General features: G+C 46.1%; 1 protein-coding gene across 1 annotated transcript in view; it reads left to right on the plus strand.

Moving 5' to 3' along the window:
• Window positions 1-13,592, plus strand: part of RPH3A (rabphilin 3A) — a 95,068-nt gene extending 81,476 nt beyond the window's left edge. The window contains exons 15-22 of the mRNA XM_061140838.1: window positions 302-376; window positions 1,835-1,944; window positions 6,640-6,766; window positions 8,726-8,782; window positions 9,476-9,630; window positions 10,197-10,278; window positions 11,587-11,683; window positions 12,673-13,592. Coding sequence (XP_060996821.1) covers window positions 302-376; window positions 1,835-1,944; window positions 6,640-6,766; window positions 8,726-8,782; window positions 9,476-9,630; window positions 10,197-10,278; window positions 11,587-11,683; window positions 12,673-12,803 — 834 coding nt within the window. The 3' untranslated portion in view covers window positions 12,804-13,592. The remainder of the gene's footprint in view (window positions 1-301; window positions 377-1,834; window positions 1,945-6,639; window positions 6,767-8,725; window positions 8,783-9,475; window positions 9,631-10,196; window positions 10,279-11,586; window positions 11,684-12,672) is intronic.
• The last annotated feature ends 2,200 nt before the right edge of the window (window positions 13,593-15,792 follow it).

Genomic DNA, 15,792 nt, shown 5'->3' on the forward strand with positions numbered 1-15,792 from the left:
ACTTTACAAGTGGGAATGCATTTAGATCTTACCAGCCCACGACACATCCCGTTTGACAGGTGAGGAAAATGAGACTCAGAGAGGTTGACACTTGCCTAAGGTCACACAGCCAGTAAGTGACATGACCAGGCTTTAAAGCTCATCTGCCTGACTCCAGTGCTCGTTCTGAGATGCTGCATTTCCTTTCTCTTTCTTCAGAGGAGAGAGCCCACAGGGCGGACCAGTAACTGCACATTGCCTCTGAGAGCTGAGTGCCCAAGCCCTCCCCAGGCCCTCACACCATTGCCTTCTTGTCTTACAGGGACTGAAGCCCATGGATTCGAACGGCTTGGCCGATCCCTACGTTAAGCTGCACCTCCTGCCAGGAGCCAGCAAGGTACCATATGGCCTGGGCCTCTCGGCAAGCTGGGCACGTGGGCTCTGGAAAGCACCCAAGGTTCCCAGCTCAGAGCCTAAAATAGCCCTATCTGCCCCCAAGCCCCCTCTTCCCTGATTGGCAAAGTCCTTGCCACGGGGTAAGGCATGGGCCAGAACCATCCTCCTTCAAGAGGCAGGGGCTCTGCTCATTTCTCCAACTCAGAAACCGGGGATCCAGTAGACAAGCAGATGCCCTCATTATGCCCTGACCTGCTCAAATATCTTCAGTGGCTCCCCAGTGCTGGCCACGGTCACCTCCCCCACTCATTTTGTGCCTCAGCCAAACATCTCTCAACGGAGATGAATAACCCTCTCCAGATAACTTGAGAAAATATTCTATCATTAAGAGAAAATGGGCCCACATCCCTCCTACCTTTCTCTCCCATTCCACCTCACCTGCTGATCATTATTTTGCTCTGGGGAGGAACAGTGGGATTAATTCTCCTTTCTTTGGATTGACCCCCTCAGAACACAAGGCTGGAAATGAAAGTGTGCCTTCTTGAGTTTTATTTTTTGCTTTGTGTTCATTTGACATGAATGTCCTAAAAACAAAGCTGACTATATACTTGGTATATACTATACATGTGAGTTTAGGAAACTGCCTTTTCAAAAATTTCTGTAAGTATCAAATGCCCCATAAGACAAAAAAGGATACACATACATGTGTGCAGGCATACACACATATCACACACACACTATCTCACTCTTTTTTTGTTTAGATCAAGAAAAGACTGTCCCATCGCTTCTCAGCCTTTAGGCTAAGATCAAGTGAACACAAGACAGTCCCATCTGGCCATGGCCAAACTAGTTGGCCACTACTCCTTCTAATCCGAGTGACATTTGCTTCTCCTTGTCACTCTCCTTTGCCCACTCCTAAATCCAAACCTACTTTGCTAAAGAATCCAATCAGTCATACATGTTAGTATGAATTAGATTTGTCACCAGGTATATTTCTAGCCTTCACTCCTAAAGTAAAATGAAAAATTTTGTCCCCTCCAAGGAATTTTCAGCATGGAGGAGGCTATTTGGGGAAATTGAGAGAATCATCCCAATATCCCCAGAAATTATGTCTTCACTGCCTAGGAGTGAGTGACTCTCATTTCTGCCTCCCTGTCCTGGAAATAATCATTTTTCTCAAAGAAAGATATCGTAGCTTTTTAATCTTTATGAAAAGGTCAATGAGAGGGCCCAGTGCTTGCAGGGAGGGGTAGCCCACTGTCCAGTGTTGGTGATGCACCCTAGAGCCTGACTCCAACTCCCCCGAAAACATGCACTTGGGAGAACAGACCCCTGGACACTCCTAAGGGGAGTGGACTCCTAAGTCACCCAGCCACCCTAAATGAGCCCAAGGGATGTGGCTGCAGGGCTGGCTCCCCACTGAGGCAGGTGTCTGTCTGTCCATCTCTCTGGGTTCTAGTCCAACAAGCTTCGTACAAAAACCCTGCGGAACACCAGAAACCCCATCTGGAATGAAACTCTGGTCTACCATGGCATCACAGACGAGGACATGCAGAGGAAGACCCTCAGGTGCCTGCTGGGTGGGAGGGCAGAGACGGGGCACAGCTGGGCAGGCAAGCACACGCGGTCCCCAGGAGCTGTGCCTTAAAACACTCAGGGTAGTTTTACTTCTGAAAGATGTTATCTACTTCAAGTAGACATTTTTGAAAGTACAGATAAGTGAAACTGTTAACATCTTGATGTCTAGACATCTGGGTTTAGCGTGTGTGTTTGTGTGTGTGTGTGTGTGTGTGGGTGTGTGTGTGTAAAAGTATTTTTTTAAATAAAGTTAAGTATTTTTTAAAATGTTTATAAGAATGGACCATCCTATTGAGTAATCAGCCAGATTCACTTAACAACATACTGATGCCACTTCATATTCTTCTATAATGTATTAAAATGCATTAATGAGAAGGGCATGGCAACCCATTCCAATATTCTTGCATGGAGAATCCCATGGACAGAGGAGCCTGGCAGGCTACAGTCCATGGGGATGCAAAAAGTTGGATGCAACTGAAGCGACTTAGCACACAATAAATGAGTATATTCTTCTTGTGAAGAATTACTGAGAAAACAAAGCTGCCTTTAAATGTTCGTCCCTTCCCCAGCCTGGGTCTCTTTTCTCCTTCTGTGAGTGTGTGTATATTCATTATATACGTACATGGTGGTGGTGGTTTAGTCGCTTCAGTTGTGTCCAACTCTTTGCAACCCCATGGACTGTAGCCTGCCAGGCTCCTCTATCCATGGGATTCTCCAGGCAAGAACACTGGAGTGGGTTGCCATGCCCTCCTCCAGGGGATCTTCCTAACCCAGGGATCCAACCCACATCTCTTAGTCTCCTGCATTGGCAGATAGGTTCTTTATCTAGCGCCACCTGGGAAGCCGCATATACATACATATAGTGTACATATATATATATATATACAAACACCATCATTTACAGTACAAGAAATATCTTGTTGAATATATCTGGAACTTGCCTTTTTCCTTAACAATGTATCTTAGTGTTGTGGCCATGAGAAGACATTTAGATCCACCTAATTTTTTTTCAGGACATTTGTTTTACTTTTTAATTAGAATATATTTGCTTTGCAAGTTGTGTTGGTCTCTGCTGTTCAACAGCGGGAATCAGCTTGAGTCTCCCTCCCACTCGCCCATCCCAGCTCTCTAGGTCATCACAGAGCCCCAAGCTGAGTTCCCTGTGCTGGACAGCAGCTTCCCTCTAGCTATTTATTTTACACATTAGATCTACCTAATTTTTAACTGTTTCAGAGTATTCCATGGCATAGATTTATCACATATTTTTAAATGCTTTATTATTAAATATCATGAATGTATATACAGGTTTCCCTGGTGGCTCAGATGGTAAAGAATTCGCCTGCAATGCGGGAGACCTGGGTTTGATCCCTGAGTTGGGAAGATCCCCTGGAGGAGGGAATGCCACCTACTCCAGTATTCTTACCTGGAGAATCCCATGGACAGAGGAGTCTGGCGGGCGACAGTCCATGGGGCCGCAAAGAGTTGGACATGAATGAGCGAGTAACACTTTTACAGAGTATTAAAAACCAAATACCCATGAATGCAATACTCTGTCTTTCAAAAACCTTAATATTTTGTTGTATTTGCTTCTGCTCTTTTTTGTAAAGAATTAAGCACTACAGATGCAAAGTGAAGCTCCTCTTGTATACTCCATCCCCCACCCCTTTTCTTCTTCCTTCTCCAGGGCTAACCACTATTCTGAATTCTATGGGTATCATTCCCAAGCGTATCCTATGCTTCAGCTGCATAATTATGTGTCTATAAACAGTATATGGTATTGTTTGGCATATCTTAAAGTGTTACATGACTGTTTACCGCTTTATTTATCCAGTTCCCTGTGCACAGACATTTAGACAGCTTCCAGCTTTTCTCTATTATAAACAAATTTTCAGTGAGCATCCCTCACGCTTTCTTGTGTTCAATGAGTGTTTCCTTAGGATAGATATCAAGGAGGAATATTTGCTGGATCACAGGATATGGGGTGTGGGTCTTTTTAATTTTACAAGACGTACAAACTGCTCTTCAAAGGGGCTGTTCCAACTACATTCCTATCAGCTACAAAATTATCTTAAGCACACATTTTTATAGCAGTGTAACATCCATTTATAAAAGTGCACATGGGAAAAGTGTACAGATAGATGAATTTTCACAAAGTGAACACACTGAGTTAAGAAAACAGAACACACCCAGAATCACCACCTCATCATACATCTCTTGTTATAGAATTGAAATACTGAAATAATAAATAATATTAAAAATATTGAAACTCCCTTAAAAAAAAAACAAAAACAAAAAAAAAGAAAACAGAACATCCCTGGACCACGGAAGCCCTCCCCTGGTGTCCCTTTTCAGTGAGGACCTTTCCCCGCAGGGGGTTCACCACCCTTACTGCTAACAGGACAGGTTCACTTAGTCTAGTTCTGTACTTTATACAATGAAATCATACCACATCATTCTTTTATGTCTGTCTTCTTTCATGTGATAGTCACCCGAGTTGTGTGTAGTTGTAAGTTGTTCTTTCTCATTGCTATTTAGTATTTCATTGTGTGGATATAACACGGTTTCATTTATTCATTCTACTGTCAGTGGGCATTTGGTTGATTTTCTGTTTGGGGCTATTACAAGTAGTGCTGCTATTATAGTAGCTGTTTCTCGCATGCATTTCTGTCATATATACACCTGGGAGTGTAGTGACTGAACCGCAGTATATGTATATGTTTAGCTGTTGTAGAAACTGCCAGTTTTCCATAGTTTTAGCAGAAACTGTTTTTACACTCCAACAAGCAATGTATGGGAGTTCCAGCCACGTCCTCATCAACGCTTTTCCATTTTGGCCATTCTGCTGAGTGTGTAGGGGTGTCACATTGTGGTTTTTGCATTTCCCTGGTGAGTATTTACAACATTATTTTCAATGTGCACTGTTAACATTTCCAGGACTATTTCATAATTTTCTTAAGATGTCTCCCCATTATAGAATACTTATGTTATTTCTGCTTTTTCAGAATTACAAAGAAAACTGTAGTAAGGATATTTAGTTACATATTTTTGCACTTAGGTCTTCAAGATAAATTCCTAGAAGTTGCATTGCTAGGTCAAATATGGTGACTATTTTTAAGTCTTTGGAGACACATTGTCCTGTAGAAAGGATGGTGTTGTTCACACCCCTACTGGCTGAATGGTGTGGACACATGGGGCTCAGAAGGAGGGTGTTCTAACCCTCTAGAACGATGAACCTTGTTCAGCAATTTTTTTTTTATTGGAGTATACTCGTTCAACAAATGCTGATGGCCTAGAAGCAAGGTGCTGTTAGTTCCCATCTGCCCCCTTTGCCTTGGTGAGGGGGAGGCTCCTTCCTTCCTCTTAGTATATGTCAGGAAGAATTACTATGCCTCAGCTAGTCCTCTGGGCCTCCTGAGGTACCTTGCTCGTGAGCAGCCATTGTTGTGTCTCTGGCGTTCGTAACGCTGTACAGAGTGAACGGCAGAAGACAACACAGTGACCCAGGATGCAGGAGCTTAGCTCTGGCTCTGCCCCTTGGGTGCTGTTTACTGACTCTCTGCGACCCCACGGCCTGTAGCCTGCCTGACTCCTCCATCCATGGGGTTCTCCAGGCAAGAATACTGCAGTGGGCTGCCGTCTCTGCCCCTTACTAGGGAAAAATTATTCAGCCTTCCTGGGCCCCAGTGTTCCTCTCCAAAGTGGAAAACTCAAGAGCTTTTGGAGAAAAGAAAGGATTAAGTGAGAAGAGGTCCTGGCCTAACTTTGCAAAATATGCTGCTGAAATGGCCATAAAGCAGATGAAAAGGGGGCTGAGCTTCATTACTCATCAGGGAAATGTAAATTAATACTACAAGGAGATAGATACTATGGCCTACTAATGCTAAAGTTAAAACTGACAAAATTGAAATTAGAATGAAGAACAACCAGGACCTGAATAAACTGCTGGTAGGAATATAATTGGAGGAATCACTTTGGAAAACTGTCTAAATGTTTCTACTAAGGTTAAATTTGTGTGTTTAACCTCAGGAAAAACTTGGCCCAGCCTTACCCAATAGAAACACACACATGTGCATACAAAAAGACATGAACGTGAATATTCCATTGCAGCTTCATTCATAGCAACTAGAACTAGCTCAAAACCAAATGCCCATATGGAGCAATATTATTCGAGTATATTTACATGATGGAATACTATACAACCAAAACAAGGATGAATTACTATAGACATGGATGAATCTCACAGACAATGTTGAACAAAAGAAGCCAAATGTAAAAGAATCCATACATCTGATTTTATTTATATGCAGGTCAAAAAAAGACACTGAATCTTGCCAAGGGGACAAAATGGTTATCTTTGAGGAAGTTAGTGACTAGGAGGAATCATGAGGGTCTTCTGGCAGCTGAAATGTTCTATATCTTGATCTGTCTGAGTGGTGCTTATGTGGGTGTATGCATATTCAAAAATCCAGCAAGCTAAAAATTTTAAGTTTTGTGCATGTTACTGGTCGTTAAGTTATACAGTGATCAAGAAGAAATTAAAAATACCTGTTCAATAAATAGGAGGCTGTATTATTCCTGTGCACATTTTACGTTCCCTACCATCATCAGTCACAGCTCTTGGTATGTAATAGGTGCTCAATACATGCTCTTTTTTTTTAAAATCCCCATCCTTTGTATTGACCACAGAATCTCTGTCTGTGATGAGGACAAATTCGGCCATAATGAGTTTATTGGTGAGACCAGATTCTCCCTCAAGAAACTGAAGCCCAATCAGAGGAAGAACTTCAACATCTGTCTGGAGCGGGTGATCCCGGTGAGTGCCTATGCCCTGAGGGTTCAGTGAGGGAGAGAGTGGGATAGAGCTGTCAGGTGCCAGACAGGAGAGGGGCTGCAGCAGCTTTGGGGAGGAGGGTGAAGATTTCAGCTCAGAAATCAGGGTTGCCTCCTGGCTATGCTTTCTTCCAACCCTGGTTAGCATCACTTCTGAAGGGCAGTGTGGTGTGGCAGGGTGGTCTGCCTGAGTTCAAAGCCCTGCCATGTCCCTGCTCCCTGGCCTTCACCAAGGGTCTGAACTATTCTGGGCCTCAGTTTTTCTTGTCTATAAAATGGGCATCACAACAGCACCTGCCTCGTAGGAGGGTTGTGTGAAAGACATAACTAAAACAACCTTGCACATAATGGGCATTCATAAATTAACTCTTGTTACTATAGAAAATAATACTGCCTTACCCACCTGTCAGTCAAGAAGTTCATAAAGCATTGCAGAGATTCACAGAAGGCAGGATAGCATAGCGCTTAAGAGCATGGGCTCTGGAGCCAGACTGGGTTTGAGTCCCAGTTTCTGCCCCTTACAGTATAACTTGAATCCCTTGGCTTAACCCCTCTGTGCTTCAGTTTTCTTATCTGTTAAATGGGAAAATACGGTACTAACCTCATATGGTCTTTTAAGGATTGGTGTGAGAGTACATGTAAAGCATTACAACTGCTATTGTGAGATGTGATACTCACCTTTTGAGAAAGAACGAGAACCACACAGGCTGTTCAATTGGGCTGCACCTCAGAATCAACTGGAGATAGTAAAACCAGAGCTTTACAAAATAGATTTTGTGGAGGATCTCCCTGGATATTCTGACTTAGCGAGGAAGGGTGAGATCTAGCAATCTGTATTTTTAGAGATAATTCAACCTACCTAGTTGTTCTTTTTTTTTTTTTTAACCTCTGAGCCCCCAGAGGACCAAAAAGAGGAGGGAGTTGCTAAGATACACCACGAGTCGGTACCTCTGCTCCCAGACCCCGGCCGTAGCCCAGTTTTCCTGCAGTGACCAGTGTGCCTCCTCACGGGGCACTGAGCCAGTGTCCCCATGGAGGTGCCCGCAGCATCCTCCCACCAGATGGCCAGCCTCAGGAGGGACTCTCATGCATGCCACACCATGTTCTATAGCACAGAGAAAGCAGCACGGAAAACTTTACACTGGATGCCAGGCTCCAGTAAATCACCAGATGTGCCTACGAAGGAAGCCTTTCCTCTGGGTCTTTGCCTGGTAAAAGCTGGCTCTTCAGGCTTCATCTCCCTCCCCCTCACTCAGTGAGTCCAGTTGGTCAAGACAGGGCCAGGCCCCCATTCGGGTCTTCAGCTCCTGGGTCTGCCCATCTTGCTGTGATGGACACAGCCAGTCCCAGAGGCACAGAGGTAGCATCGCAGGCCTGCACTGGCCCCAGAACCCTGCTGATTTTTGCTGTTAACCCTCTCACCATTGACTCCCTTCATGTGTCCCACCAAGGACAGAGACCTCCTAAGCACTGTGCCTTCTCCTCTGGACCTCAGTTTCCTCGTCTCTGAAGGGGAGAGGATGGATTTAACCAGTGCTTTTCACATTCTGCTCTCCGAAGGAGCCATGGGGGAAGAAGCATCTGGCGGACCAGATCTCAAGACCCCTGTGCCACTTCAACCAGAGCAGACAAAACCTTATCTGTTTTGTGGATCTGGTAGTCTGCCACTTACTGATAGTGTCATCATCTGCAACATGGGGACGTTAATACAATCTACATCATAGGCTGTTGTGCATTAACATGGTCTCTCAAATGGTTAGCATTTTATACATGTATATATTAGCTGAAAGGGGGAGTGCTGGAGGGCTACTGAAGCTTGGAGGACCTCTCCTCATGGCTCTGGATGCTAGTGGAGGGGAGGAGAAGGGGTCTCCGGTCTTTCTTGAGTAGGGCAGTGAGCCCATTGACAGTGCTGTTTTTCTTTTCTATCTCCCTCCTCAAGATGAAGCGTGCTGGAACCACCGGGTCAGCCCGAGGCATGGCCCTCTATGAGGAGGAGGTGAGCACTGAGTAAAATGGAACAGTTGAAGCCACAGTCGGGGTTTGGCATCTCCCTTTTCTCTCCCTCCCTGGCCCCTTTCCCACTCTTTCTCCCCAAACCACCTGCCTGTTGGTTCATAATGAGAGGTGCCCTTGCCCAGGGCATTAGAACATGAGACCAGGAGCATGCTCTTTGCACCTGGAGCCCCCGCAGGAGACACCCTCATGTTCCTTGGCCTTGTTTGCAGAAGCTCTTCTAGTAATTCTGCTGCACTAGGGCATTGCCACGCGCCCCTTGGGAAGGCAGGGCAGGTTCTTTAAGCTGTGCATCTGGCAGAGGCTCGAGTTGGGCTTCACAGCCATGCCCTTGGTCCCAGGCACTCCACTTTTGAGAAGACTGGTTGGATGGGGGGTTCTGAGTTCAGAATCGGGCTGGCATCAGGGTCAGGCTCAGTGTATGCCCAGAGTCAGACTAAGTCTGTGACTAAGTCAGAATAAAGCCACCGGCCCCCATGTGCCTAGGACTGGGCCTCTTGGCTTTCATCGTTTGCTCCTCCCTGGAGGTTGGAGGGGAGTCTCTGCTGTTCATGGTGCTGAACTGCACTCATGCCGGCCCAAGTCCTCCTACTTTCCACAGACTCTGTCTTAATGATCACCATCCATGTTCCCGGACCCCATCCGTCCTAGACCCACACACCCTCTTCTACTGCAGCAGGTGGAGCGTATTGGTGACATAGAGGAACGTGGCAAGATCCTGGTGTCCCTCATGTACAGCACACAGCAGGGAGGCCTCATCGTGGGCATCATACGCTGCGTGCACCTGGCGGCCATGGATGCCAATGGCTACTCAGATCCATTTGTCAAGCTGTGAGTCAATGCCGGGGCCTGTCAATGGGCCCGAGATGGGGTCCTAGGTCCTTGCAATTGGAGAACTAGAGAGCTTCCCCAAGATCATTTTATGTTGAAGCCCAGAGAGGGCAAAGAACCTGCCCAAGGTCACACAGCGAGACAGATGCCCAGCTTAAGAGGTAATCAGTAGTGAAGCCCCAGACACCATCATCCAGGTTCTCAATGATCCAGTGGGAGAAAGTCCTGGCTAAGAGCACAGACTCCAGAGGCAACAGCTGGCTTGAACCCCCAGCTATGTGACTGGAGGCACATGTTTCAACTTCTCTGGTCCCTCAGTTTCCTTATATGTAAACGGGCAGTTATACCATCTAGGGTTTGTTGAGGATTAAATGTGCATAAGGCGCTTAGGTAACGTCTGGCACCAGGTAAATGCTCTAATGCACACTGGTCATTATTAATGTTGATTCACTTTCTGATCTGTTCATTAATTATTCTCCTGACACTAGTTGGACATTTAGGGTCATCAGGAGGCTATTCCTATTCATTAAACTTCATTCATAATAGCCTCTTATGTCTCCTCTCAGCTGGCTGAAACCAGACATGGGAAAGAAAGCCAAACACAAGACTCAAATTAAGAAGAAAACCTTGAATCCTGAATTTAATGAGGTATGGTTGTCCCATTTTTTTGTCATATGCTGTAGTAGTTCCTATATGTGAAGGTGGAACAAATTCCCTGCTAGAAAGTTGTAAAGCACATTTTTTTAGAAAAAGCTTTCTTTCATAGATCACCTTGAATTATCTAAAGAAGGAAAGAGTTCCTCACTGGAGGGAAATCAAGCCTAAGACAAAAGCCTATAGATTTGGAATGTCAAAGGGAAGATGCTGTGTTTGGAGAGAGAATGTCTTTATCAACTCTAATTGTGCATAATACTGATATTTGAGGAAATAAATAGGAGCAGTTGTCCCCCTTACCAGCCACCCCGGTGGCACCGCCCTCTCCGTCTCCCTCAATTTCCAGATCCTTCCAATGCATCCAGTCCTGCTAAAGCCACTCTCCATATACCCATTTAAGGTGTTCCTTCCTCTGTATTCACACTGCGACTTGTCAGGGACCTAAATCCTCAACTCTTGGGCACTAGGTTATGGTCCAGCCACGCAGCTGGTAGGTGAAGCCATTTAAGTGGTGATTTAGAAAAAAAAATTATTAATAAATAAAGAATAAAGTGGTGATGTAGAAAAAACTGCTAACACGCAAAATTGTTTTTTACCATCTGTTATAAAATGGAAAAAGGAAACCACAGTACAGTATATTCATATTGTATTTCTATAATTTAATATTTGAATATTTCATATGATATAAAATTCAAATTAATATTCACATTGGTTTTTTAAGACATACACCAATATGGTCACACATGGGGAACGTTGACCGTGGTCATTCTTGGGTAGATAGATTACAAGTTTGGTTTTGGGTTTTTGTAGAGAGGCCAGGGTTGCTTCCATGTTTGTTTTAAAAGTGAACATGAGTGAACTTTATGATTGGGCAGAAGAGTTATTGAAAAAATCAGGTTATCTGAAAATATAAACACCTAAACCTCAGCTACCTTTAATCTCTGAGTGATGAAGAGGGAGGAAAACCACTTCAGAAGCTATCGGAATGGAAGGACTGGATTCATGTCTGTCTACCTTCAAGGAAATGTGAGCAAAATCAGCCTTCTTAGAAAAACCTCACCAGTCTTCCCAACTTCAAGCAGAGTCATTGAAAAGAGAATTACAGGGCCTGGGCGGCCTTGTTGTACAGAGTGTGTGTTGAAAGGGGATTATCAGGCCTGGGGTAAAGGCCCCCTTGATTCCAAATAGCCAATACAAGGGCCTCCCCTTGGTCCAAGCACCCCTAGGACTCAGCCTCTTAGCTCCTGATGCTGAAGGTTCAGAGAACCCTGTCACTCACATGCCCTCCTCTGCTGCGTCTAGGAATTTTTCTATGACATCAAACACAGTGACCTGGCAAAGAAGTCACTGGACATCTCAGTCTGGGACTATGACATCGGCAAGTCCAATGATTACATTGGTGAGTGCTCCCAACTCCCGGGCAAAACGCTATCCTCTATCCTCCCAAGAGAAGAGAGCCTTACCCAGGGATGCAGAGGTTTGAGGACCCTGCTTTACTCTTGCAATTGCTTTGTCCAAATGCAAAGTCAGGACCCAGGGTCCTCATTTGGGTCCAATTTGGGTTGTTACAAAGCTGGGAAGATTGGATCATGATTGGTCATTTGCTGAACAAATCACCTCCAGTGGAATAAACAATTGCAGAGGAGAGAAGTGTGTGACCTCTGCAGAAAATAGGGTGCAAAGGACGTCTCTTTAGTCTACTGGCAAGTTCAGGATGAAGGTTCTATTGTTCCCAATCCCCCTCCAAATAATGAGGAAGCACCATCATTACCTGTGGAGCAGGGAGGGAATTCCAGACAATGGATACAGCTCCAGCAAAGGAGTGCAGGCGGGACTGAGCAGGGTGATGAAACTGACTCCTTGGAAATGCATGATGAGTCCCCACAAGTGGTGAGAGAGAATTTCAGTGAGCAGAGTGGTGATTTTCAAAAGGTTTTTGGGGACTTTCCTGGTGGTCCAGAGATTAAGAATTCTCTGGATTCACCTCCCAATGCAGAAAATGTGGGTTTGATCTCTGGTCAGGGAGCTAGGATCCCACATGCCAAAAACATAAAACAGGAGCAATACTATAACATATTCAATAAAGACTTAAAAAAAAATAAAGAAGGTCTTGAAAAATAGACAATGTAGTTATGACTTGATGCCCCAGTAGGGAGCCATTGCAGGTTCTTAAGCAGGGAGTCTGTAGACAAAGAAAACCAGTGGTAATAATAACATCACAACCACAACTTCCAGGAGAAAGGATGGATCCCAAGTGGCTGGGGGGATGGGGGGTAGTCACTGCTTGGTGGCAGGTTTTCCCCCAGCTAGACATTTGGGTCTAGAATGAGATTCCCATGCATCCCTCCACTCCGACCACCTGCCCTGTCTTTCCCTCTTGTCCTCCAGGAGGCTGCCAGCTGGGGATCTCGGCCAAGGGAGAGCGCTTAAAACACTGGTACGAGTGTCTGAAAAACAAGGACAAGAAGATCGAACGCTGGCACCAGCTACAGAATGAGAACCACGTGTCGAGTGATTAGGATGGCGCCCAGGTCCCCAACTCCATGCCCGAACCTTGTGCCCCTCACCCCCACCCCCAGCCTGCCCCAGCTGCCCATTGCATTCTGATCTCTCTTCTCAACACCTTCCCCACCCATCCCTCCTGGAACCTGCCTTTGAGGTCTCTCCTGCACCGCGGACATTGCCACCAATAACCTCCGCTCTCTGCGAGGCTGCAATGCGGGCTCTGAATCCAGCCCGTCTCTGATCCCTCCAGGATGGAGCCGTAGGGATGGGGAGAATTTCACAAGGAGGTTGTTCATTTAACAACCTCTTAGCCCGGGTGAATTACAGAGGCTCTTCATCATTTAGGACTGTTTTTAGACCCTCCTGGCCTTGGACACACCTAACATCCATCCACCTATACCCTCAGCTGTCCGCAGAGCCAGACAAGGTCATGAGGATGAGCCCTGGGACAGAAATGGAGCATCCCAGCTCCCTCACCCCCCACCTCTTCACATCATACACTCAATTGCCACAAAACAGACCCGTGTGTTTAAACTCTCCAGTGACTAGGAACACACTTCCCATCTCTAGATGCATCAAGAAATGACCATGCAGAATACCCCAAGGGACTGGGTAGCCCCCCTCTTTCAGAGTGTTACCTATTTGCTTCCTAGCAGAAACTAGCCCCATTCTGTACCACCCCTCTCCCACTTCTCCTTCCTTTCGCCCGATGCCACCTTCACCTCTTTCTTCCTCACCCCCTTATCTCTTCTCTCCGCCCCCATCTCTTGCCCCTCCTTTCCTCCTCTCTGTGGGGATAGAATAGCAAAAGCAAAAATGTATCTCTTAACACAGGCTCACCTCCTCGCCTCCTCTCAGAATCCTGAACCACCACGTAGGTAGGTCCCTGCTTCTGTAACCCCTTCTCCCCTGGCAGAGCCGGGTGGACTTGGACCTCGGGCCGCTTGCTAGCAGTGCCCCGGTGCATGGCAGCCTCCAGCAAGCTGTGTAGACGCTCCACATAGAGGGTCTTTCTTGGCCCCTGGCCTCCCCAGGTGGGCGCAGAAGGTATTCAAACCAGAGCCCTGGTTTCCAGGGGGCCTCTCCATAGAAGCCGCCGGCTTTCTCCTTCCTTTGCTCTTAGTTAAATGAACACGTGACCGGTTCCCCTCTCTCTCTCTGACTCTCTGACTCTCTTGTATCCTACCTCTCACTCAGAATCGCCTCTGGTCTCTCTGTCTCTCTCTGTCTCTTTATCTCTTGCGCCCTGTTCATTGTGTTGGGAGAGTAAAACATCATCCTGCACATAAAACGTTAGAAAGTGACAGATCCTGACCCAAAGGCTTTTGTTCCATCCTGGATTGTTCAGTCTTTCTAAAAGTTAAAAAAAAAATTGTTTTAAAAGAGGAAAAGGCAAGGAGGCCAGACTTTATAAGATTTGAGGTCAGGTCATCTCCAGTGCCCTGCAAGAAAGGTTTGATTTTTTTCCCCCAATTTCCAGTAAGTCTTCCTCCATGAAAATCACCCTGTTCTCTCCAAAACCCCACCATTATCTACTGAAGTAGCCAGATGGACACTAAAAGTCTCATTGTCTCCAAACGCACACCTGTTAGCCTTCCATTTCAGGGCCTTCCACTCCTAGCTCCCTTGACAAATCATTGGAAGGCATCGATTTCTTGCCTTGAATAACCATTTTCTAGATGCCAGGCACTTCGCCTTCTCCACGATGGCCAGCAGCTTCCTGGCTGCCATCTTCCCTGCTGACCCTCTCTCTCCCCAGGGGCCCCCTTGGTGCCCATACTCAGCCCACCTCCTTCTCATGGTTTGCCCTTAGGAGAAAGCATGCTGGCTGTGTTGCCCAGGCCTAACGCTGGTATTGGCGCTGGACTCAGCATGCGGCTAGCTCACAGTGCCTCAGTCCAGGCGCGCCCCCTCCCTGACAGATGTAAGTACCTTCCTGCCTAGAACACACACACACACACCCCCTCTGGTGCATGCAGAACCACCCATCGCCTTTCTTTGTGATGATGTAGCCAAAAATAAAGTAGCAATATCCAGGAAAACCGGTGGCCTGGGCCTTTGTCCTCTCTGGTTTCTGGAAGCTTTCTCTTCCCGCCGACATGCATGATGCCTACTCAGATAGTCAGTATTTAATGCACATTTACAGTGTTGCAGCCAGTGGGGTTACAACCCTGAACAAGGCAGATGTGGTCCCCAAATCCATGAAGTGTGCTTTCTGGTGGATTTCATTTTGGAAAGGTGGGCTCCAGCCAACTTGGCTGAGCTCACACCCTTCTAGAAGAATGCTTTTTGCTGGTGTCCACTCAATAAGAAGGGAACATCCTCCTCTTCTCCTGCCTAGCCCAGCCTGGGGGAAAAACACCTAGTGGTTGTGGAATCAGATAATGTCAAGGCTGAAAGAGACTGTAGATTTGAGCCAGAGTCTAGTTCAGTCACCTCACTTATCTGACAGATGAATAACCCAAAGTCCGGAGAAGGGAATGGCACACCCAACGTCTCATGGCCGCAATGCCAGGAAAGGAGCTAGATCAGTGGACTCTGTCTGTGTGCACTGCTCTTAACGCACCAATCCAAAGAGGCAACTCACCAAACACCTCCTTTGTATTCTAGCACTTTCCATCCTGCGGTGAGCCTTTTCAGAGAGGACCCCTCATTTGAGATTCTCATTGGTCCTGAATGTGAGCTAGTAAGTAAACTAACTTTTCAGAAGGATTTGGAAACTCCCTGCAAATGAAATTTTTCAGCTTATACCAAAAGTGCTTAAGCAACTCATCAGAAAGGTTGGTTACCTCTCAGAAGGAGCTGACAGTTCCATCCAAAGGAAACTTCTCTTCCATGCCAAGTTTGAGGCAGTTTCCTTTTCTCATCCCCAAAAGGGTGGTTTTCAAGGTTGGGAACAGAAGCTGGCATATTAGAATCACCTGGGGAGATTTTTTTGTTTCAAACTCCGTTGTTTGCCCTGCCACCTTGTCTGCTCCCTTCAGATTCTGCTACACCCTGGGG

The sequence above is a fragment of the Dama dama genome, chromosome 5, assembly GCF_033118175.1.
Source record: "Dama dama isolate Ldn47 chromosome 5, ASM3311817v1, whole genome shotgun sequence".
In the NCBI taxonomy this organism is placed as follows: Eukaryota; Metazoa; Chordata; class Mammalia; order Artiodactyla; family Cervidae; genus Dama; species Dama dama.